The sequence below is a fragment of the Antedon mediterranea genome, chromosome 1, assembly GCF_964355755.1.
Source record: "Antedon mediterranea chromosome 1, ecAntMedi1.1, whole genome shotgun sequence".
NCBI classification, from domain to species: Eukaryota; Metazoa; Echinodermata; class Crinoidea; order Comatulida; family Antedonidae; genus Antedon; species Antedon mediterranea.
This window is the reverse complement of record NC_092670.1, coordinates 29,838,119-29,864,497: the sequence shown is the minus strand read 5'-3', so window position 1 is coordinate 29,864,497 and position 26,379 is coordinate 29,838,119. Positions and strand designations below refer to the sequence as shown.

The window sequence follows — 26,379 nt, the reverse complement described above, 5'->3', positions numbered from 1 at the left end:
AGCGAACAAACCTCTCTTTTCAAGTAGAGCAGAAGTAATGGTAAATATAGGCCTAACTGGCCTAGCACATGACAAAAGGTGCAAAAAAACAAATCCTGGCTTGATTTAATGATATGACTTGATAAAATGTGTTTCCAACAGCTGTTGTTCAACCATTTTGCTGGTACATCTGATAATTACTGATGATTATAACATAGTAAATTGAGATTGTATTACAATACTTCTATTATTATAGTGGTCAGCATTTGAGTTTTCAATTGTATTATATTAAATTGGTTTAATGCAAACTCAAAAACTGTTTATTCGTTTTTACACACATACATATCTTGCCTTCCAGATGTGTCCTTTTCTGTTTGGTTTAGTCAATTCTCAATTAAAATAATATTGTTTTTTAGTTCTTGCTTTTGTAACAATTATCCATAGAAGAAATAATCTGAAGGGTTAAATAACTAGAGCATATCAAGCAATGTATTAATACATTCATTATTTTTATTTAATTATAAATTATATTGTCAGTTCTATATTTCTTCTTTGTGTAATATGAATAAATTATATACAGTAATCCAATTTTTCACTACAGCTCGAGTGTAAGTCTGTTTAATAGTAGTATGTATTGGTATGTGCATTGGTGTATAAAGGCAATTTACTTTACTCCAGACTATTCATCCAGAACTGATGCTAAGCAACTTTTCCAAACCCCCCTTTATAATATTCAACATGCACAAATATCTACAGAACCATCTAACAGAGAGAACTATATAACAACCCTCTGGTCATAGTGGACCTCCATTAACCCTCTGAGAATGACTCAGTGTCAGCATGAATCAGACCATCCACAACCCTCTGAGTATGGTCATTTACCAAGACAACCATCTGGGCATGGAGAACCATCTCTGGACACAAAGAACCACTCACACTGACCTTGCGAATTCAGGAACCCTTTTAAGAAGGAAAGTCATCTAAGCACCCTTTGTGGTTATCACAACCTGCCAACTGGCCATGGAGTGCCACTGAACTTTCATTTTAAAACTGGGCATGAAGAAACAACCTATAAACTGGCATAGCAGAACAATTACCCTATTGGGCACAGATGACCCCTACAGTGGAATAATTTGTGTACAATATATTTAAAATAAAGCTAATATACACTTTTAGTTACAAATTAAATTTATTTACAAATAATAAAAATACAATAGTCTTTATATTAACATTTCTAAAAAATAGGCTAAACAAATTTTGTTTCTATATTTTTTTCATTAACCAGTAATTTATATATAGTAACATAAACATTTATTATCATTTAATATAAAGTCCTTTCAAGCAATATAAAGTACACCATATCGTAACTGCAACTGTGAAGATATCTAAACCAAAACTATTTTGTTTCCTCATTGTCTAGATTAGATTGAACAATTGATAATACAGTAGAACTCCTATTAAAGAGACAACTTCAAGATGCAAAAAAAAAAGTGTCTCATTGAATATGGGTTAGCCATAGTATTAAAGAAATATATTCTACTTTACATTACAAAAAGAGCGATTTGTGGCCTAAAAGAAAATAAATATTCACTGCCCATTCTATACACATATAACAAAACAATATACATGGACACCCCAATTTGAAGGCACACAGACTTAATATTTGTTGTCAACAAATAAGGTAAACACTTGAATACAAAAAGTAAAACAAATAAATATTACAGTATTATATGAGACTGGTGCTCTTGCAAAATTGTATTTTATGTTGTGACCTTTATTCCTTCAAATTAAGGTAAGTTCAGGAAAACATGGAATGACATAATAAAATCATACGAAAAATGTAGTACATCTTTTTAGTGATTTCATGATGTGACTAGTACCAATATTCTAAAATTTGGCATAATAATATAATACAGTAATAACATTTGCAGAAGCTTTCACAATCCAAATTAGTATACAGACAAATGATAACAAAAATCAAACCACTATTTATTAAAAAAAAAATATCTTTGGTTTTAATTCTAGGCATCATTAAAACAGGTTTGATTTTGAAGATTAAGAATATGTGTCCTTAACACAGGAAATATTTTACATTAAATCTTAAAAATCCATTTGTTATCGCAATGTAGTCCCGGTGCCTATGCTTATACAATGTGTTTTACTTATCTTTTTTGCGTTGGATTTTAAGCGATCAAAACAATTTTTAAAATGTGTGATGTAGGCTATCTTTTAGGAACATTTTACCGTAAAAAATGTTGTCCACAAGTCCGGTAAGGAATTACAAATTTTTAAGTAACTTGTCCTTCGAAAATATGCTTGCCGCGCTATCTTAGTTCTGTTGGTTACACTTCCCCACATAGCATTGTTTGTCATCGATTGATCGAAGATGTCTTCTGTTTCGAAAAGACCTACTGTGTTTCCTATATCATTTGATAGAAATTAGAAATAAAACAAGGTGGAATTGTGAAGCATTTGGTTATGATACATTGCGAATGTGTCTCTGTAACCATATATGGTTGATTTTCAAATATTTTGTTCAATAATTCACTTTAACTGTTATGAAATCACAAACAAATTCTATGCAAAGTGCAGAGTTCTCATACATTATTATAACAAAATTTAAAACACAATAGTTTTTATTATTTTAAGACATACTTTTAAGTTGTTTTAATTTCAATTTAAAATGTTTTTAAATCCTATATAATTGTTGGTAATGTTTCTCAATGTTTTGCTTTTAAATTTCAAAATGCATTTTTTATATAAAAACCCTTATTTCATTCTTTTTATAGAATTTTAAAAAAAATTTAAATATTCTAAAATGTTTACAATACTATATTTATATATTTATGTACATGTATAAAACTGTAACTTTAATTATAACTGAAACTAATTTTAATATTTCTAGATTGTTTTACTTATTTCTTTAAACTTTTTGGAACCGATACCTTCAATTTCTGCATCAACATTTTAATTGGACTAAACTCGTCTAGAAAATACTTAATATTGGTCCTTGAAAATATTTTAACTAAGATGTAAAAACTGTAATATTAGCATATAAATATTATATTATTCCCCTTTGTTTACTAAAATACCATACAATACCATACAATAGCATACAATAAAGCCCATCCTGTGGTTATATGTTAAACACTTACACAAACTACATGATTCATAAAAGTATTAGGCTACAATATTAGAGTGCAAAATTACAAATTTTGAGATGTTTATATAAAGGGGCAGGCCCTCAACAGTTTTTCATTCTGTTATGCTATGCCACTAGAACAAATTATTTTTTTAATATTTGTAAAAATTTAAAATAACTTAAATAGAATAATATAAAATACAAAAACATTATTGTTGTTTGATTAAACAGAAATCAAGGTCGTCTATTTTAAATAGGTCAACATATTAATGAGCTAATTAATTTGCATAATACATTATACACAATTTGTACAAGTTAAAATAATTCATTTGAATTATAGCATATATGTTTATCCAAGTGCATATCATTGTTTTTTTCACCTAATTTCTTATATAACCATTTCATCTGATAGAATGCTAGCACGGAATTGGTTTTCCTGTTTTCGTCTGAGACTACGCCTCACTGCATCGGCGCGTCTATATGGCTCGTTTTTCAGATCTAGGTATAAAACATACACAATACATTAAAGAAATTCTCTACATTGAGAAAGAAATGGTAAACAGTGTATTTAATTATTTTAATTTCTAATGGTGTTTCTTACAAAAACATGGTCAATGCAATATGCATGTGCAAACGGGTGGGTGGCTATTATAGTTCACAATTCAAAGTTTAAATAAGTATAGTACTATGAGAGTGGTATGTTTAAATTAATAGGAAATTGTCAAATATGAAAGGACAAAGACACCCTTAGCTAGAATAGTAATACTAATTAGCATTAGGGCATTATCCTTCATAAAATCTATGTACAGTACACTATCATATATTATATGTATTTGCCACCATCACCACTGCATTGAGCATAAATAATAAGCATGAGATGAGTGGGCAATTCATACACTTTGCAAGGTTTTGTGGCAATGTAGCGTGATGTGTTTGGATTATGTGATAAACTGTGAGGTACTATAGTATATGGGATAAAGTACAGATTTCTGAGAACAATCAACAACCAAGGTAATAATTGATTTAAAATGAGTAAAAAGATTGAAGATGGTTATGGTAAAAACACGCTGAAAATTTGAGCAATTTGACTGAAAGTGGTGATATAAAGAATGTGATGAACCTGATAATGTATTATGTTGGTGCTGGTTAAAGTCTCAACATTTCCATTGAACTAGTAATAATCTATGGGCCTGCTATATTGTTTTCACTATACATTTTTACTGAGTGGTGTATTGGTGAAACAGCACAACATTACCTATAGGGGTGTAAAATGTTTTGAAAGCTTATACAACCTGGGGGTTGGGGAGGGATGTAGTGAGCAAGAAAAAACCTTGTGTGATAATAAAACGATGAGTAATGGATGTTATTTATGGAGAGAGAATGTAAAATCCAAACCAGTATATAATAATGTATAATGAATAAGTAATGTCTCGTGCTGCAAACAAAAACAATAGTTACCGAATTAGTAAATGAGACCTTGATTGAAAGAAGGAAATAATAAATAATTGACAACTAAAATGATAAAATCCTACTTTCATATGACAATAAAATCAATTAAGCTCCCAATTCGCTGCAAATATAACACTTTACACATTCTTCCCCTCATAAGGGCATGACATTAGCTGCCATTATTATACAGGTTTATGTTTCTATCCACAACAGTGACAGTTTATAACATTTACACCGGGGTAACCATAACTCTATTTTAAGTGCACAAGGCAAATACCATTGAAGCAGTGATGCATCACAGGTATTTTTGCTTTATGATCAATTGCAACTATCGTTAATAAATTGAAACTATATTTTGTTGTGACCAGAATTATACAATTTTTAATTTTATGACCTTTCAATATTATATTAATTATTCATGTACAGATTTGAAAATAATTTAAAGATGTCCCAAAACTGGCTTCTGTATGTTAAAAATGTTTGGTAATTGATTGGTTTGTAAACCTACCACAAGAATTATTTGGAAGGAGAAGATTCAGTAACACACAAAGTAATTTGTTGCAGGATCTATAACCTACACGGGTTCAGCAATAATTATTAAAAGGCCACTACTGTGTGTTTACACTAACAACAAAAAATACATTTCTTTTGATTATAACAATAATGTTAACCATATATAAATGTAAATCTGTAAAATACTAAATATTTAAGTATTATATGTTGGGAATTGTGGAAAACGTTTTGTTTTGTTTTTAAAATTATTAATAAATCAAATTGTGGCAGTGGGAAAGCCACTTCGCGTTTTGACCGTTAAATCGTGTAAAATCGACTTACTTCCGCATTGACGATTTTGAAGCGCCACCTATCGTTGAAAACTGAAACCATGATTTTTCGTCGCCTAGCAAATAAGTGCTGTTTTATTTTAAGCTCTCATGAATATTTAAGAACCGCCCAACATTACCTATTATGGTAAAAGCATTTCCTAATAAGTATAATTGAATAACCAATCGGTTTCCTTCAAAGAAACCGAAGCTAATACAATACATTCGGCGACTAAAGTCGGGACTCGTGAAATTTATAAATGTGGTACGATTTGACTACTGTTTTGTTGTCCATTTTCTGAATAGTCGGAGGTGCATCCCAACAAATTAAACAAATTATAATCAATTGTTTTATCAAGAATAATATTAGTTTAATCGAGTATGATATATTTCTATCCTGTTCAAAATTTATTGGTGTATTCTCAGGCCTCGAAAGGTATGTACATTTTCTAGCTGTGAGCGTGGTTTCGGCAACGCGAGACACGTGTGTCAGTATAGGCGATATAGCGAGACGTGTGTTGTACTGTGTTGATGCTGATCCGATAGTCGTTAAGTTTTACTGATTACGAGTATCATTGGTCCTGGCCGGCCTAGCCTGGTGATCTGATCTCCCGCCCCAAAAAATCCCTTTTTTCAATCAGTATTTAATATTATTATTTTATTTTTCATTTATTATTTGATTTATTAGGTTCAATAGATGCCTAGCTAGGCTACTAGTAGGCATAGATTATATAAATAATAATAGTAAATACTGTAATTTAATTAATAAAATACAGCTTCTATTTGCCTTACTTTTATGTCATCATAATATTATAATTATATATACAACCAGACATTAAAATTTTTTTTAAATAATATTTATTATTTTTTCTGACACTTTCAGGAATCGTTGATGATGCAGAGAATTCTCTGTCTTTGTGACTTCAAACTGAGAGTGAAGTGGATAAAAAGATGACACCGGTACCTACCGACATTGTCATACCCAAACTATAATTTAATTATTTAAAACAAAATGTTGAATTACAAATAAATATTTATGTTGAATGCAAACCTACTACACTATACTCTGTAAATTATGTTATTGTCATGTGATAGACCTTAAAAATTGAATATTTATTGTATGTTAGGCCTATTTTATATTTTATTATTATACTGTATTAGTTTAATATTACTATTAATTTATATTATACAGTACTACTACTAGTTTGTACATGTTTTTACCCAAAAAAATGAATAAATAATTTGTTATTCAATCTAATTGCTTGTTTGTTCATCAATAACAAAACAATTGTAAGCATGTATATAACAGTTCTTGTTAGCCGCTTATTTCAGGTAATATTTTTAATATTAGCTAGGCCCGACGCGCCCGATCACAACGTCACTAAGTGACTTTCCGCCCCTTGAACAATCGCTCGCTAATAGGGCTAGGCCTCGGACTCGTATAAAAGCTATTATAATAGTTATGAAAATATTCCTCAACTAAAATGTATACTGTGATAAATAAACAAGTAATAATATACGTTGTATTGGAATGTATTATTTATATGAATTCTTATACGCGGACAATTATAAACATCGCGTATATCGTTCGCTATAAATAAATTCATAAACACGATGACGATGTGTTTACAAAATGGCGGTTTCGCTAGTTTTCGATGGAACAAATAGTGGTACCTTTAGTTTGAATAGTCGGAGCTGCATCCCAACCACCGAATTTTGTATCTTAATATCGCATTCTGTAGATTATTAATTTTTCTAACAGGGATTTTAAATTCAGGACTGTTCAATTTTTCTAAATATTTTATTTTAACGATTTTCTAGGGTACAATTTCGGAAAAAAGACATTGGTTGATTTTGCCGTTAAATTACAGATTATCGTTTTGTTCAAATACATTTAATTTTACATGACAATATATTAAAACCATTTATGAATTTATTTCACTAACAATATTTTTCCGATAATCAGCTAAATTTACAAATATTGTGTTTTTCCAACACCCTAAAATTTAGCAATTTTGAACCAAATTAGAAAAGTAGGGCGCCCTCTCCGAGTCGAAATTTGACACGATTTGTCGACTGGCTGTCCCACTGGTGGGATCTTAAACTTAAGTAGTGGTAGAAATCGTATAGAGGAGGTGTATTTGAACATGTAAAAGTACTTTTTCAGGATTCAGAAACTTTAATGCAAATACTATCATCATCAGTTAATTCTCTCTTATGCGACATTTTACTCTGTTATGGACAGGAAGGTTTTTTGTTGTGTCTATATAATTTTCGATTTTCTTTTTAATTTTTTAATGCAAATACACAAGGTAGTATTTGGTGAAACTTGATAGAACACTACACTTTCAACAGAAATTCAGAACTAAAAACTCTCAGAACATCTCACCAATGTGTATGGTGTGGAGGCCAACCTACTGTAATTGATGATAAAAATATAAAGCACTAACATGCCTATTTCTATGATATTGTGACAAAAGCATGGCACAGACTGTAGGCCTTTTTATACACAGTGCTATGCAACATTATTCAATGCAAAAAGCGAATCTTTGTACTGAAAGAAATGTCTGTTTCATGTAATTGTAACTCCACTATAGTACAGTAGGCTATGTATATCTAGGGTTGACTTAAATTGTGGATGATTAAGAAATTCAATCTGATTGACTTTAAAGAAAATTGGTCTACATGTTTAAGATCAATATATGAAACAAACTATTAAAAGCTTGGTTCCCACTACTAGGGAGGACAAGTAACAAGTACAGTAATTTGACATGTAATGGGTTATTCAAATTCTTGCCTGTCATGAGTTAACTTGCGTGTTGTTGCGCTTACGTCCTTGCTTTGCGTCCTAGTGGGAACCAGGCTTTAGTGTCATTAAAGGGGCATTATGTAAGACTTCAAGATTCAAACATTATTATGATCAATCTATGAAACTTCGCATCACAGTGATACATTGTACAGTTATGTAGTAAATGCACATGTTTAATTAAGAACATCAACCATACCTGTAATGATTCCTTCAAGAGCACCATCTGACACTGGTTTGATTCCTAATTCCCTCTTGCCATATCGATTCTGGAGCTCTGATACCAATGCATCCTGCAAGATCGTATATAACATAGTTTTAAGAGCATTTATTTCAATGGTTTAGAGTTTCTATCTAATCAGATTTGTACATTAAAGTCCAAGTAAGGCATCAGCCTTTTAAGAAGTGTTGGAGACTATTGTTCATATCTGAGGCATCATTACATACCTGTCCCTTCCTGATCTTGTTTGCATTTGAGTGAGCCTTCTTTGCAGCTTCAATGTTAGCTTTTGTATCCTTTGCTGCTTTCTATAAAATATTAATATTTGTGAGCAAAATGTGTATCTAGAAAAGGGACTTAAAACAAGTGGGTTTTTGTAGGTCACATTAACAATTGTTAAATGTAAATACGAGTGAGTGGGATACTTAATAGATTTAAAGGACCAATAAAAATGTATTTTGACAACACCTCTACTTGATGCATGATCATAATGTGTGAGTTTGTACTGGGTGTGTTAAACCATGGAGGTATGGTTAAACCCAGTTTATTATTATCATTAGCTTAATTTTGCCCTAGCAGTCTTGCTGCAAGCTACCCATCTTAAGCTTTTAACGCTAATTAGATACTGTAGACTTTAACTGCTTGACAGAAGTATTTTATTGCTTATTAGAAATTAAATTAAACTTACTGCCAACTTTTTTCTTTGCTCATTTTCTTTTTCTGCTCGCTAAAAAATAAAATTATTTATTGAGTGAACTACTTGATTATTACAGTAGCTACTTTATTAAATTTAAGCACATTTTAAACAAATGTTGCTAAAAATTATATCTAGGAATAGTTTTACTACAATCTTAGGTATTTCATTGATGTTTAAAAGAACTAATTAATATACCTTGTATGCTGTTGCAAACCGTGAAAATAGGGGGAAGAAATCTGTAGGGGGACACATCTTGGGGTTCTCACCAAAATACACAACCACTTCATTATAGGCTTCCTGAAAATAAAAGAAATACAACAACCACCATCAAGCACAAGACCATGTGGTCCGAGTCCAGAATAATGCTGCGCTCATTAAAAATTGCTAAAACTTATTTATGTGGCAAACTGAATTGACAAACATAAACCCTTTTGCTATGATTTCTTAGAAACATCTAGTAGGCTAGCATGTAATATGTCTGCTTGTTCCACACCAGACACTTTTCTATTATTATTTTGTACAATTCGAGGTGGTAGAAATGTAACTCTCAGTTAGCAAATTGTGTTTTCAAGTTCACTGACACTCAAGCTCACAAACAGTGATTTCAAAATTGGCAAACAGTGATTTCATGCAGTAGAATTATCTGTAAATAACTTACAGCAGCTTTGTCCCCTTCAATTTCAATTTTCTTGAGTTTGTCTTCAGAATTAATTAAGAAGTCTCTTAGCACAGTGTTGTCACTGCTCAATGCAAACTCCCTCTTACATTCTTGCATGCCTTGTTTTAACTGTCGAATGTCTGCTTTTAAATTGTCCAATGAGACTGGAAAAATGTATTCAAGGTAATAATAGTAATGAAAAATAAAAATAAATAAAAAGTAAATGAAATTGTTTTTATAAATGTTATTATGTAATTTGATATTAACAATTAATTTATTTAACAAATGTCATTTCAATAATGCACATTATTTAATTCAAAATTTAAATATTTAGTAAAGTAAAATTAAAAATGTTTATAATCTTTAATCTCAATTATAAATTACTAAGGAAGTTAATGCAACAAAATGTTACTAATGAAATAGTTCAAACAACACATAACTATAAATTATTTAAATCCTGCTTACCTGCTGATGCCTTCTGTACATATTGTAAATCAGATGTAAATGCTGGTAATTCTGGAAACCGTTGGTCAATTGTTTCAACTATAAAATGTAGTAACGTCACTTTCCTGTCTGTTGATTTAGTATCTAAAAGCTGAAGGCAATACAGATTATTATTATCATTTTAATAGTGTCATAAAAGCAGTGATTGTCTCCCACTTAGCAGGCTATATAGAATTACTAGTAAATAGCTAGCAAACTTTAGTTTGCAAACTTGAGCAAAAACTGAGTTTGGCATGGAACATTTTCAAAAATGTAGACCAGTTGACAAACTTTGACCAAATACAAGTTTGCAACAGTTAGGATTTGCAGTAGTGCACCTTCTAACTAGTTTTAGGTTTGAAAACTCAGTGAAGAATCAGTTTTTGTAGTCAAGTGATCCTGAAGATGGAAAAAATGACAGCAACTAGTATCAGACAAGCACTGCACACTTCTTCAGAGTTCATTTTATTTGTCCAAAAGGAAATTCATCTCAAGATTACAATTGCTCAAAAGTAGTTGAAGGTTAGTAATGCAGAAAACAACAATAACATTTAAACTAGAATTTAATTCGTCACTTTGACGAATTATAGGTGATCATTTTTATCATTTTAATGAAATTAACATTTTTTAAACATGCACGTACGTTAACATACGATCGTAAAAATCTGATGTACGCCATCCTATGACATGATGCATATACACTTGTAGTGCTGAGTTGTACCTATTATGTGTCATATACAATATGTACAGTATACTGTATATCTATATACAGTGTAGCATAGGTGAAATTACGGGACCCACATCATGTTCTAAATTTTTGGTATGATGGAATTATCAAAATAAACTCGAAGATGACAATTTCGAAAGATAATGACTTGAGCAAATAAATATAAGGATTGAAAAAGAATTTGACACGTAGAAGCGCAATGCGCGCTCTTTGCAATTTGTATAACTTTGACTAAAGAAATCTAAAATCTACATTTTAACTTCAACTGGCCATATGATAACATCACTACATCCGATAGGCTTAATTTTTATATGAATCCATATCTACATTTCATCAGCTTTCATAATAAGTAATAATCTTCAAGGTCACCTTTAATTCTGAAGAGCTGTCAAATATTCAAATATATAGTGAAGGTGATATTACACGACCTACGTTATTCAAGTTTTTACACGTGATGACGTCATCAAAATGAAAATGTTGACAACTGATGAGAAAGATAACTAATTGAGCAAGCACATACTAAAATTTGTGCGAAAATCGGGCTCAAATAACGGAGATGAGCTCTATTGAATGCGATAACCTACACAAAACGAAAAAAAAATCCTAATTTTTAAATTGAAGTGGCCATTTGATAACGTAATATCATTTTATACGTCTAATATGTATATACATTTATATCTACAACTTATTGGCTTCCATATTAAGTTTAAAAAATTGGGGGTCATCGTGCATTCTGAAGAATTATTTTCATTCTAAAAATGCCTTATTTTTCATCATTTTCAGCACTTTTATGCAATTAATGTGCGCATTTTGTCATTTTTAACATGCTCGTATAGCGTTATTTTAAGTCGGAACGGACTCAAATTTGGTGATTGTACTAAGGATGGTGAGTAGAATGCGATTTCTACAAAAAATTCGTATTTTTACGCTTTTTAAGAATCGCGCGCGAAAAAACGCATTTTTGCGCAGTAATTATTTGAAACACGCAAATGGCCTAATTCATGCTCTAAATTGATCAAAACTTAATTTTGAGCTTTTTAAATTTTTAACGCACGATTTCACACGCATGACCCTACGTGCACGTGCGTTTTTATTTGCTAATATTTTTACCCTTCACCTGAAGTTTATGTATAGTGAATTTCATTAATATATGATAATGAATTATGGAGATATGATTGATAATGTGATTTCACAAAATGGCGTATACGTGACGTCACGGATGAGTGATCACGCTGAAAAGCTTATTAGGACTAAGTTACAGTATTTGAAAGACATTGTGAAATTTTGGTAATCATTGACATTAAACTTTTTTAGATATTTGTTACACAAAATAGTGCCCAGAAACAATAATAACAATAAAGATTTGATACAATAACAATAGGTGATCATTTTATTCTAAATGATCACCTAAATACACAACAGAGCAACAAAACTATGATAAACAATGAATTAACTGACTTGATTTAGAAGCCTGATTGAATATGGAACAAAAGAATTAACAAAGCATTTTGTTCTACCTCAAGCAGTCCTCATTCACCTTCCAGATCTTAACCATTGGTAATTACTATATGGAGTGGATGGCCCTTCTTCAAACAAAAGAAAACCCAAATACAAAAATACAAAAATGAAACTTACTGTATCAAGACTAGATAATTTAAACCCATATGCTGCTCCTCTTTTCGAACTGTTCAGATAATTTCCGAAAGCCAAGATTACCTAAAAGTAAAAATAAAAGTCTAAATTAAAGTATTGTAACATCTTTTTTTAAATTTTATTTAAACCCTAAACTCAACAGTGTTTCATTAAGATAAATAATGTTTTCTAAGTTATCATATTATGTGCTTAATGGTAAAAGTCCTTAACTAAGTTATTGAGTCTTTTAAAATGCACAAAAGCCAGATGTATAAACTGGACCTCAAGTTAGAGTGAGTGGCCGAGCGGTTAAGACAGTGGAACCGTAATTATGTAGCCATAACATCGGCAACGGTTCGAGGCTCACTCGCTCCATGGTAGAAAGAGTCTTCGGATAAGGTTCAGCGTACACATCTAGCTCATGTGCAATCTAGAGACAAGTAGTGTAATAGTCCACACACACAGAAAGTAACCATAACTGGGCCTCAGGGAGACCAGTCATTGACTGAAGAGGTTATCCAATATAAATACAAATGATAAAAAAAACCAACAGGACTCTATGGACAGCCTAGAACCTATGTCAATTTCATATATCTATGGATTTGCAGTAGCTCTTCCTTTATCGCTTTGGGATACTATCCTCTCAACCCTAGATCAAGCCTAATTTCATGTATAACCACTAATCTTACCTCTAATACTCTCCTTATAGGTTTGGAATTCTTTATTGAAATTGATGCTGAGATAATTGCATGTATTTGCTGAAAAACACCAAAATACAAAAATAAATTAGCAAAGTGAAAATACAATAAATTTAATTTTAACACTGCTCCTGTTTTGGTTACGTGCTAAATTTGATGATTACATGAATATGAAAGTTTCTGTATTTCTTATTAGTATTACATATAAGCATGTTAAGCATAATTACAGTATATAAAAAGTAAAAAACAACATTCGATAAACTATAAGTAACGTTAAAGTAATGTTTTGAAATTCTGACCTAGTGCCAGGGATGTAAACTACTCAGTATTTCTACTCACTCCACAAGCCTATAGCATGATATAGTTCAAGACCTACTGGCAGGGATGTAAACTACTAGGTGTTTCTACTCACTCCACAAGCCTCAAATGAGGCTTATAGCATGATATAGTTCAAGACCTACTGCCAGGGATGTAAACTACTCAGTGTTTCTACTCACTCCACAAGCCACAAATGAGGCTTATAGCATGATATAGTTTATGCAATCTTAAATTGGCGAGTTACTTGCTGTTGGATGTGTATGAAAAATAAATGTCTAAGGCATTGTGTACATACCGGTTGTAAGGCATGGATAATATCTAGGAAGTTTCCAATGTATGTCATGATCCTAAACTTTTGTGGAAGACGTTCAACACGACACAACTATAAAAAAAAGGATAAAACATAACATTTAAGTTCTTTAAAAATGTGTGTAACAAACTTGCTAAGAAAGGCAAAACAAGTTTGTTTACAAGATTGTTCATGACATGATACATTTAAATGTATAAATGTCAGAGTTTAAAATATAAAAATATAAGTTAGTCATGTTTACTCACCATATACATGAAATTGTCTTCATTTGTTAATTTATCTAGTGGTAAATGATCCTTTTCATATCGTTTATAACTTTTAATTTCTTGCTCTGTGGGAACAAATTTATTGAGCTGTTCCACCTGGTCTAATGGTAAGGTTTTCAAGTCCATACTAATGAAGAAGAAAATAAAATGGAATTTATACATTTATTTGAATGACTCACAATTCTGTACTCAACAAAAGCATTGTAAAAGTCCTGGTATGTAGCAATTGCCACAATAGCATGTAGCAAGACTCTGAGGCTATAGAAATGGATTCATGTCATCAAAGAGAGAGCTACACATATTCATATATTAAGAGCTGTAGACTTATATCTGACTGAAAGAGAGTTTTCACCAGCAGGGTTGGTCTGGACATTATTAATCGCAAACAGATTATTATCATATGTGAAACTCAAATATTACAGAAAAATTATCTCAAATGATAATGTATGATGTATGGAATACTGAAATTCAGCCAATATGTTCTGACATGCTCTGTTTCAACAGAATACATTCTTACCCAGAATACATTGTAAAAAAAAATCTTACACTCTTATTGCTGCAACAATTTGATCATTTCTTAGCATAATTTTCCGCCTAGTAATTGCCAGATTCTGTAACCTGTTGCCATCCAGTAATGATGTTTTTTCTTTGCGGTTTAATGTCTTTAGTTTGCCATCTGGGATGTCTTTGGAATGTGTTTGATTCTTTGTCTTAAATATCTCCTCAAATTGATTAAAATCAATATCCTTAAAGGGAAAAAATGAAATTTCTCTAAAGAATATCATTGACTTATTGGGGCTTTAATAAGGAAAAGTTTTGTATTTTCTGAAAAGTAACCAAAAAATTCAATTCCACCATGGCTTTTTTATCATTAAATTATGCCTGGTAGGCTGATTTTACATTTACAATTATCCCTGTTCTCATTTCCCTATCCAGTTCTCAGTTCTCCATTCTACTTGTAGATTTACTGAAGTACCATATTAGTTACAGTAATGTTTTTGATAAATTAAACTAACAATCCTTTTGTTGGTTGGCAAAAAAAGGCCTTGGATATTGAGCATTAGATAAAATTATTTGGTGGAGACCAACTAGATGAGGATAGCTACAGACGTTGTAAGTAACCGTAAATTATAGAGAGTATTTACTTTACTATGTACACATACCTTCATTACTCTGTCATCGTCTAACTCACTGAAGACTGTGCCTCGAATCTGATTTGGTTTGAAAGCCACCCAATTCAATGCAGGTAGTCTGTATTTGGTTTTGATTCGCCTTTTTATTGTAACAGCTGTAAAAACAATCCACATTTCATTTATATAAAGCTTTGCCAATTAAATTTTATTTTAATTATGTTGATACCATACAAAAAGGAGAAGAAAATAACAAAAATGCCATTATGGTACCAAGGATAGCACTCTTACATTCTGAGGAGTCCCTATAGAATGTCATCTACTGAAGAGATGTAACATAGCTTACATTCTGAGGAGTCCCTATAGAATGTCATCTACTGAAGAGATGTAAAATAGTTATTGTACAAATACACATCATAAATACTCATGAATATTATTACTCTTTTTGTTTATTGTCATTACTTACATCCATAAGGTGCTCCTTCTATAGTTCCAGGTAGTGGTGGTGCACCTGGTGGTGGAGGTGCACCTGGTGGTGGCGGTGGTGCTCCAGGGGGAGTTGGAGGTGGACCTGGAGGTGGTGGAGGAGGTGGCACTCCTGTAGGAGGTGGAGGCGGCGGTGGCGGTGCTGGTGGTCCAGCTAAATCGGGTGGTGGTGGAGGAAGCGGAAGATCTGTAAAAAAAGATGCAATCAGTTTATAACAATGTATTAATAATAATTTAATTTAGACATAACATGGAAATGGTGAAATGGGATTACATACTAGGGTATAGATGTGACTTTATAATGCAAACATCACTCAGCTAAGTTTATTTGCCAAATTGAAACATGAATTAATGAACAAATAATGTTATTTTCTTTCTAGAAAATATTATGAGAAAAATTGTAAAAGTAAATTGAAAAATTGCCACAGAATATTTCATTCATAAAAAATTAAAATTTAATTACAACATTGGAATACAGCATTATTAAAACTATAGCAAAGGAATAGAAAGTACATAATAAAATCAATGAGAATAAATGTACTACATTGTAGTCAATAAAAAGTGAGATAATGAATTATCAATGTAAAAAGACTGCTTTCCATTAATAATACTGAACAGTATAGTTTTCAGCAATTGTAGACAATTGTATGAGAACCAAGAAGAAGCCCAATAGATTCTACACTCATTCTACTAATTAATAGACATTTAATTATTTCTTAAGCAGAAAGTCTGTATTAAAGTAAGATAATTAATTATTTCACATGAAAAAGGAATTTATAGCAAATTCAAATTAATAGCTGAGACAAATTTAGTTTTATTTGGTGAATGCAAGTGAATGTGACATTATAAAATGATAAATCTGTGACAATGAATGCAGGTGAAATAGTTTTATCATTTTGACACTGATTGCCATTGCAAGATATAACCAGCATTAAATACTCGCTTAGTAGCTGTTAAAACAAGAGCAATGAGTTAAATTAAAATAAATTGAATGAAACATTTGTGTTTGTGTTTATGAATAACAAAGACATCTGTTTCTCACAACAGAAATAAAGAATAATTCATGAACATATTTATTTCCTAAAAGGACATAATTTGTTTTAAATTCAGAGGGCACTTTGACGAGTACATGGACATAACTAAAGCAAATTGCTACCTTGATTTAGAAAAATATTATTTAGAGGGTTAGTAACAACTCCCTGGTTAGGTTAAAGATCTTCTGATTCATTAATTATGTTTTTCGTTGATAAGTTGAAAAGCAGCTTACAAGTCATGGTCTTACACAAACATTATTTAAAAATCCGTACATTTTCCAATAAATTTCAGTATACCTTGGATGGACTAACATGTAAATGTAAAGTTGAAAAGAATGTCACCAAGCATGTAACTACAGTATATCATTTCTTGCCTGTTTGATTTACAAGAAAGTCTTGCTCACATGCAGCTTATTGAGCTTATTCATATTAAATGTGTGAGGTATATGAATGTGTGAGGTAGATGAGTGTGTGAATTCACACTAATTTTCTATACTTCGGTTAATGCTTTTAAAATATTATATTATTATTGTTAATCTATTGGTTATTCTTTATAGATAGACACATTCCACATCTGTGTGGTGTTTTTAGAACAGTACAAATTTAACAGCAATACAAAGTAAATAACCCATGCTTGCTAAAATAAGGTTGAAGCAATGGTATTGTTTTAAACAAACATGGGTAAAGGGCCACAGACAGATTTGAACCTCTAGGCCATGCGGTTGTAAAATATTAAAAACATGTGACTGCCTAGCTACAATGCCAATACAACTTATGAAGACAACTGACAAAGGAACAGGAAAACATAGTACTACCAATTACCATCAACCAATTTAGATGTTAGAGTTAAATTATTTCTTAATAATATAAAAGAAATTTCCAAATGAAGATAATTTTTAAAATGTGATAGTTAGTAAACTAGTAGATATTAATATAGCATATATAGAGATATTAATAAATCATAAAACCAAAAACCTACCATTAATATCAATATGTTTAACATGGTTAAGTGGAAAAATAACCATCATGTGTCCATCATGAAATAAATTAAATTATAAATAAAAATATTAATCCATAGTACCATGAATATGATTAAAGAAAGAAAGATTCAGTTTATTATGATTTAACATTCACAAATGTCTATTTGTAAATGTTTGGTATTCAACACCTACATTCCTTGCATATGTATTCTTTAAGATAGTTGCCACTTGGACGCAGTTCACAATGAATAGGCATAATGCAAGCGAGTTGACCAATCACAAGCGATAGTTCGTGTCATGATTGGTCAAATTGCTTGCGAGTTTATGTCTTTGCTTTGCGTCTAAGTAAGAAGCAAGCATTAAGCCCATCATTTCAATCAGATTTCGTTCTGACTATCGAATTGACATTCTAGTTGTTTACATAAACTAAAGTAAATAACATTTCCTTACATTGTATTAGGCCTACTAAAAAAACATGTTTCTTAAACCCTTTTCATTCAGTCCCAACTACCATTGACTTGAGGCTTTATATACATATATTACGTCTATACTTATTACTAGACGCAGCAATTTAGTTTATCTAAATTAAGGGAAACAATTCCTCTACGACAGGGTGTTATAATGATACCATACAACTGGAAAGGGTTAACACGCTATGTCAATTTATATTATTTTATATAATTTATTTTAGCCAAAGAGAAAATTAATTGAACTATGTGGTGATTGTCTGTACTGTGTTCATAAAGAGCATAACAAATATTCCTGTCAACTAATGAAACAAAAATGAAAGAATTGTCATCTAATAGTTGTTTATGTAGGTTTCACAGAATGAATACTTATGTTTTGTGAAAGAGACTTTGAATAATAAATCTTAAAATGGAGGAGAATCATAGGAGTTTTAAGTTTAGTTAAAGTATAGTTCATAACACATAAATTAACTTCATACTCAAATAAAAACCGACTGAAAAAAAAATGTTTATACAAAACATTGACAAATATAAATCATACCGGCTGGTGCGCTTCCTGAAGGAGGAGGAGGTGGTGGAAGTGGTATGTCACCAAAACCTTCCATTCCATTAGTTATCACACCAGCTGACCCTATTCCACCTGACCCTGTTCCACCTGAACCTGTTCCACCTGAACCTGTTCCACCTGAACCTGTTCCACCTGAACCTGTTCCACCTGAACCTGTTCCACCTCCTCCTCCCCCTGCATGTCCTCTTTGCATAGACTCGACTGCTGCTGCTTCAGCTGTTGCTAAGGAATGCTTCAGTAAATTGATTTCTTTATTAGCTTCCTCATTGTGGAACTAGTGATAAAAAAAGTGAATTATTTAAGAATAGTGGTGAAAGAAACATGTGCAGGTGTGTCTTATGCATTTAAGGATTGAAGTCTCCAAGCTAATAGCAATCTTCTGATTTTCCATGAGGTAGGACCTACACCTATTGTGTCATCGGTTGTTGTCTACACCTAGAATCGGCTAAAATGGGTTTCGAGAAATCAAGAGAAAAAGCACATCCTAATGTCCTTGCATTCTCACTATTAATTAATGATGTAACTAGTTGATGTAACATTTTTATTAAATTTGAGTTACATTTTTTAAACAATAATTAAGCAATATAGTTGTTATGTCTACACATACTCTTTACCTTAACCTCATGTAATTCTTTGGATGTTGTCTGTAACATTATCTGTAGATCTGCAATCTTGGCAAGGCAATCATCTTCTGTCTGTTGTAATTTCTCACTGAGCTGTATATCATAAACAAAAATATAATGAAAATGTGTATATTTGTAGATTACAAGGTACAATGTTTGACAGACAACCATCACATTACAGTATCATGATCAAGAAGCAATTAGAAAATGCCCTTTTTAGTGTGCTGTGCAGAAAGGTATATTGTTACAACAATGTTAACTTGTAAGATTTAAGTACATGTACATAGAGTACACTGAAAGGTGTCTAAACCTAGCCAAAGGCACCTTCTACAATTTATACATTATCAAACCTTATGGTGCCCTCACTTTCAGGCTACTGAATTTTACAATCTACAAGAAAATATTTACCCGATACAAATGATCCTCAAGTTCATTCACACGTTCCAATGCTGCTGTTTTTGTTTCAGAATCTTCCATTAAACTACTGACATCAAAGTGATTGTCCAAGTACGCTTGTATCTGTACCTGAAGACGATCACTTTCTGTATTTCGTAATTTCTGTAAGTAAACAAGTTGGAGACTAATTAAACAATTGTTTCAAATAAGGCTCAGGTGAATGAAACATGTGTAAAATTCTGGAATTGTGCATTCTGTATCTTGTTCCCATAGGCAGGCGATGATGGCAATAATTGTAATGTTAGTATTCTTCTTCTAGTATCATATCTGGTTGCAGACGTTGGCCATTGTTCTCCAGTTATATGCAATTTAAATGAACTTGGTGGTGAGCTGTGTGTTAAAATGTGGAAAGAGAATCATTGACGACCAAGAATTCTTCTTTTACCATTTACTTTTCTGCATAGTGTCAGCAGTTGTAATGGCCCTTACTAATTTCATATTAGTATTCATTTTTTATTCTAAACACAGATTATATGAATACTGTACCTCTAAATAATTCTCAAGACCCAACTTGGTAAATTCGTACTGCAGATGAGATCGGAAATTCATATCATCAACTGAATGCACTACAATATTGATAAACTGCATGCAAGCAACCTGCAAGGAAATGGAATGGAATAAATGCTGAGATAGACTATTAAACCGTAGTAATCATAAGTTATTAACATCGGGCTGAAACATATGATACACCTCAAGTTTCTTTACCCCTTTTCAGACACCTTTCATAATCCCACCAATCCATAACAACTACATTAATAGAGAATCTCATTATCACTAATCCCATAATATTGATATACTGATTCATTAGATTAAATACAAGTTATTAATATAAATAAATGTAATTGAATTTCATACCATAAAATCAATACTCGTTTCTTCATAATTCTTAAAATATTCAAATAGACGCTCAAAACGTTTTCTTTCCCGGCAAACCTAGGAAAAAATTATTGTTCAGATTTATATATATAAATAATTATAGGCAGTTTCATGACATTGATTTTAAAGTCAACAAGGTATTTTAATGCTGTTGAATGTAAATGAAAAATGTGAGGCAAGCTAATGTCTATTTAATAGTACACAGAATATAGTTTCATCAAAATGAGGAGTCGCTGAGAGAAAATATTCTCGATGGCAATGAAACGTCTTGGCATACATTGTATGTCTTTAATTGTGAGATACAAGAGATGCCAATGACACTGGCACACATAGTATTAAAATATCATGAATTGCATGAGATATGCCAATGACACTGGCACACATAGTATTAAAATATCATGAATTGCATGAGATATGCCAATGACACTGGCACACATAGTATTAAAATATCATGAATTGCGTGAGATATGCCAATGACACTGGTATACATTGTATGTCTTGAATTGTGAGATACAAGATATGCCAATGACACTGGCACACATAGTATTAAAATATGAATTTCATGAGATATGCCAATGACACTGGTATACATTGTATGTCTTGAATTGTCAAATTTGGCAATGTTGATGTTACCTGTCCATAATTATAGCATGATATAATCAAGGCAAGATATATTTGAGATATAAATTCAAGATATAATCTAGAAGTTGATGTTGACATTGTCACATGTTTTGAATAAAATTGAGATAAAAAAAGAGTATATTATGATGATAACACTCATATTTTGTATGTCATGTCACAGAAAATGGTTCTGTATTACAAGATGTAAAGATGATGCCGACTAAAAAAGTATGCATTGATGTGCTCAAGATATTGAGAACAGCTCATCTAATGCCTCCAACTGTGATATCAAGAAATTTGAGTTAAATGTAGACATCACCTAAGTTAATATAAACACCTGTTGGGTATTCAAAAGGACAGTGACATTATTTGGAAAATGTAAACATACCACATTAAAATTATCAAAAGCACTCAAAATTATTTCATGGCCTCCTTGTACCAGACACACTGCTGCTAACAACTCCAGTACTAATGCCTTTGTTCTGAAATATAAAAATTATTTAAAAAAAATAATCATTAGTAATATATCAACTCATATATAATTGCATTCATAATCAGTCAATCTTTCAGTCAGTTAATCAATCATGGCAATACATAAATTATCAATCAATTGATCTATAATCAATCAATCAATATTGAAAGGAAGATATTGAGTGACTTTCTACTAAAATTAGACCGAAAGGATAATAAAAAGTGCCAACTACAATAACATCAATGGACACATACTTTTGATTTTGAAGTCAATATCATAAATTAATTTAAAAGTAAATCTCTGATGATGTGAAAATTAAAGAGGTCATAAATGATATTAAAAACAGCTTTTAGTATTCAAATTGAATAATTAATATTATTGGACGATTTATAATTATGGACATTTGTATAGTACTTTTAGAACCAAAATGTCAGCTTAAAAGACAATAAAAATGTAAAAAGAAGATGAATTGTTAACGAAAAAACATATAATGAATCACGACTTAACATCAGTAACTAGTTTTATTTGTTTAATTGTTAAGGTTTTTTTTTACAATACTACTAATAATAATAACACTTATAATAATTTATAATAAATACCTTGGACTGTGGTGATTTAAACTGAGGGCTATTACATTGATACATTGATTATGATTAATAACCATATTGAAACCATACTGAAAAACAAAAAAAAGTTGATTATGAAAAATTATATTCATAAAATAAAATATATTTCTTATAACACACTCATTGCATTTTTTTTTGGCAGGGGGGGGGGGGGGCAAGATCTGTCAATTAGTCTGACATTCATCTGAGTGGTGGATGAAACTAAGTCAGAACTGTTTAAAGCATCTTGGTTGGTCCTCGTTAACCAAGGGCTTCTCTCGTCCAGTGCCACCTTAACCAGAGGAGAGGCATAAAATACAGATACTATGCTACAGATGCAACGATACAGTAAGAGTCAGCAGTGCTGATTGCAAATGCCTGACGACGCCTGATATTCCTATTTGCTTAACTTTGTGTTTCAACGTAGTAAGGCCGTATTTACACTAATGATGCTGGAAATACAGAATACTGAAAGCATATCACCATTTATAATACGCTCTATATATATTTTTACAAACTCAACTCTCCATTAATTTGACACGTTGCTTGGCAAACAATTAATATTTCTTGTTAGTACTGTTATAAGTACATTGACATTTATAGCCTGGCATTTTATTAGAACAAATATAGCTGTCGGGATATTACTGAGCCTACTAATCTGATACCTGCCTGATCTTTAGGCAAAATGAAACAGAATACATTTCCATAACATGTCTCGTTTCTGATTTGATTTATATTGGTCTGTTATTATTCTGTTACTTTCAAATCACATACAAAATAACCCGTTGTCCATTATATAATGAGATCTACTTTGAGTTAAATGCCACACTATACAAATTGTAAAACCCAATGAGATTGTGGGATTTACCAAATGGGATCTTGGGATACCATGCAAATGAAAAAAAGACTGTTAACCTCTTTACCTGAAAGTTCATAATGGCTCTTAAGCACATGATGCAAACATGGACGTCATCCCGTGTGATTGATAGGTTGGGTGCGCTATAACTTTTTTTCGATTGCTTTAGTGATTTTGAATGTTTGAGTTGATTTGAACTCCTCGTTCTGGATAATATTTCCTCTCTTTCCTCAAAACTGTAAAGAAATAAATATACAGTAATTATTAAACAAAATTAGTGTCAACTGTAGATTGGTGTTTAATATGTTTGCGTCCATCCATGCTTCAAATGATGCCAGTACCATTCTTGGCAAGACAAACTAAGGTACAACTCGAGAAGTACCCATCCTGTAGCTGAAAAGTTACAGTAACTTGCTATTTGTTATGTGCTGACATTTTAAGTACAGATTTGACACATAAGGGAAGAAAAGGGAAAGAAAAGAGGAAACAAAAGCATGTAAATTATTTATAAATTCTGATAAAATAACCATCATTACATGCCTTGTATTATTTACTTTGTTCTAAAATAATTAATGCTGCCTGGTTAATTCTATGCCATTTTAATTTATTATAAACTTGTTATGTTTTTTTTCTTTAATCTGTTATCTGTTTAAGTTATTATTTATTTATTTTTATATTTTTTTTATACATTACAGTAACTGTATCTGAAATGGTTGGGATATCATAATCTGTTTTCAGTGTACAGTACCTTTACTGAACGGTACCAGTACATTATGTTATCACCATATTTAATTTGAAATTCTCACATTTGAAGCTGAAGTGATAATCAGTAACAATTTTGTAATGTAAATGCATGGATTCAGGATAATCAAGAATCTAGGTTATGATTTCCTAGAGGGTGATTAAACTTGTTAAAAACAAAACCTAAATAGTAATAGTAATATGATTCAGTTCTCTGTTACGAAATTAAGAAATATTTGCCAACTAAAGCAGTATGTCTACAACGTAAAAGCCTGATGATTAACTAGAAGACTATGAAAGAAAAGGAAATGTCTAGTTCAATTCTAAACTTCTACTTAAGAATAATTTTTCCTTTGTGAGTACAAAGAATGAGTTTCAGTTTCCAAACAAAGCATTACTTTTTTCAATCACTGCATGAAAAAGAAAGTAAAGACAGCATTATATTGTATATTTTTATATTTAATAATTAATATTTCAAACACTTATTACATTTTTGTACGAAATTTGAAAGTATACAATGCGCTGTAGAAGGTAAAACTACCTGTAAAGGTCTGTCAAGGCTAAAATGTGAGCAACAAATGTTTATATGGCCTAGTCTACACATCAAGTAAAGATGGAAGAGTTTTATTTGCTGAATAGGGAGAACATCTATTCAGTCTGACTGTCCTATTCAACTTGGATAGCAATTATCTCCATCCCTGTTTTGCGCGGCCACCACACTTCTCTTAAAGCTACGGCACTATAATCCTTTGTTATTTTATACTAACATGGTTTATCATTTATAAAAGAGTGATCTCACAGGTGAAAATAAAAATACTAATAAATTTTAAAAGCATCAATTGTAACTGTTGCCTACTAAATGAAAATCTGATAATCTAGTAATAAAATATATCTAAAAATACAACTAAACTTTCATTTTTGTTTTTGTAAACCTTATTCAGGCCCTGTTCAGACCCATGGCGTTAGACCGTTTTAGCGTACGACGCTAAAAGAATGTGTGTCTGAACAGTTGGGGATTAGCGTACAACGCGTCGTACAACGGTTGTAGCGTTGTAGTGGAAAACGGTTGATAGTACCGTTTTAGCGTACGACGCTACTGTAAGTCAACGTTGTATCCAATCAGAACGTTTCCTGTTATGACGCCAAACAAGGTTTGACCTAGGCTGACATCTTGTATCGTCAATGTGTGAGATGGATTTCAATAACAAAAAGGCCAGAATAAATAAGGCCTAACTACACTACAAATACAACTGTTACAAAGGCTACAAACTATTATCAACTGATTACCATTATATTTTCTAACAAATGACATAAATACATGCACCTTGTATTTAAACATAGGGACTACGATCCCATCCGCTTTTAGGCCTAGCTAGGCCTAGAGCCATTCACGCATTTCATTCAAGCTAAAAACTAGCGTGGGACATCAAAAGTCACTCATTCATACAAGGCAGACTAGACTGGACAAGTTTAATGCTGAAAACCCCCTAACTCCTAAAAAAAACAGTAAACAAACAAGGGGAGCTGTGTCCCTTTTATTAGCAAGTTAAGGGTTATTTTCAACCGACTGGACCAAAGAATATATATCTTTGACTGGACTGGATAGACTAATCTCAATCTTTTTTTTCTTCATCATTACGAGGACGAGGCCTGCTTTATTTTCGTAACACAAGAGCCTGGGGAAAATGTTTTTTACTACAAAATAAAAACAATAGAAACAGAAATTTGACTTTACTATATTTTTCTTAAATAAATGCTGAGGTATGTTTTATTTACGGCAAATTTTGTCATAATATTGTAGGGCTGAGATCTAGGCCTATATACAGTGGAAATAATGATGAAAACACGTGGGTAAGAGCACATGAATATGCAACTAGAAACAACCTGGATGACGTACTTCCGTTGTAACGATAATCGTACGCTATGGGTCTGAACACCTCGTTTTTTTCTCTGCGGTTTGTAACGTGACCTTGATAGTAACGTTGTACGCTAAAACGGTCTAACGCCATGGGTCTGAACAGGGCCTCAGATTTTTATAGATTTTTGGCAAGTTGACAAACATTGCATCATGAACAATTCTAGCTAAAAACAAAATGTGGTTTATGACAGGAACAATCATACTATACTATGACAAATATGGTAGAAAAGTGGGTGTATCACCTATCATTATTATATTATACGTTTTTATATGATTTCCTGTTAAAAAGTGTCTTTACAGTTCTACTGATCCTGACATACTTAGACAATAATTGTTCATG

General features: G+C 31.6%; 1 protein-coding gene across 4 annotated transcripts in view; it reads right to left on the bottom strand.

The window, feature by feature from the left end:
- Nucleotides 1-478: 478 nt before the first annotated feature.
- The window catches only part of LOC140063639 (formin-like protein 2), an 80,800-nt gene continuing 54,899 nt past the window's right edge, over nucleotides 479-26,379 (bottom strand). For 3 of the 4 annotated variants that reach the window (XM_072110074.1, XM_072110071.1, XM_072110072.1), the window contains 22 exons: nucleotides 23,448-23,616; nucleotides 22,519-22,595; nucleotides 21,836-21,929; nucleotides 20,806-20,883; nucleotides 20,437-20,547; nucleotides 19,903-20,052; nucleotides 19,486-19,587; nucleotides 18,845-19,145; nucleotides 15,803-16,009; nucleotides 15,370-15,494; nucleotides 14,753-14,952; nucleotides 14,186-14,333; nucleotides 13,926-14,012; nucleotides 13,304-13,372; nucleotides 12,618-12,698; nucleotides 10,238-10,367; nucleotides 9,773-9,936; nucleotides 9,310-9,411; nucleotides 9,106-9,144; nucleotides 8,645-8,725; nucleotides 8,397-8,490; nucleotides 479-3,619 (listed from right to left, as the gene is read on the bottom strand). In XM_072110074.1, coding sequence (XP_071966175.1) covers nucleotides 3,510-3,619; nucleotides 8,397-8,490; nucleotides 8,645-8,725; nucleotides 9,106-9,144; nucleotides 9,310-9,411; nucleotides 9,773-9,936; nucleotides 10,238-10,367; nucleotides 12,618-12,698; nucleotides 13,304-13,372; nucleotides 13,926-14,012; nucleotides 14,186-14,333; nucleotides 14,753-14,952; nucleotides 15,370-15,494; nucleotides 15,803-16,009; nucleotides 18,845-19,145; nucleotides 19,486-19,587; nucleotides 19,903-20,052; nucleotides 20,437-20,547; nucleotides 20,806-20,883; nucleotides 21,836-21,929; nucleotides 22,519-22,595; nucleotides 23,448-23,616 — 2,719 coding nt within the window. In that variant the 3' untranslated portion in view covers nucleotides 479-3,509. The remainder of the gene's footprint in view (nucleotides 3,620-8,396; nucleotides 8,491-8,644; nucleotides 8,726-9,105; nucleotides 9,145-9,309; nucleotides 9,412-9,772; nucleotides 9,937-10,237; nucleotides 10,368-12,617; nucleotides 12,699-13,303; nucleotides 13,373-13,925; nucleotides 14,013-14,185; nucleotides 14,334-14,752; nucleotides 14,953-15,369; nucleotides 15,495-15,802; nucleotides 16,010-18,844; nucleotides 19,146-19,485; nucleotides 19,588-19,902; nucleotides 20,053-20,436; nucleotides 20,548-20,805; nucleotides 20,884-21,835; nucleotides 21,930-22,518; nucleotides 22,596-23,447; nucleotides 23,617-26,379) is intronic. The other variant, XM_072110073.1, reaches the window with a different exon arrangement.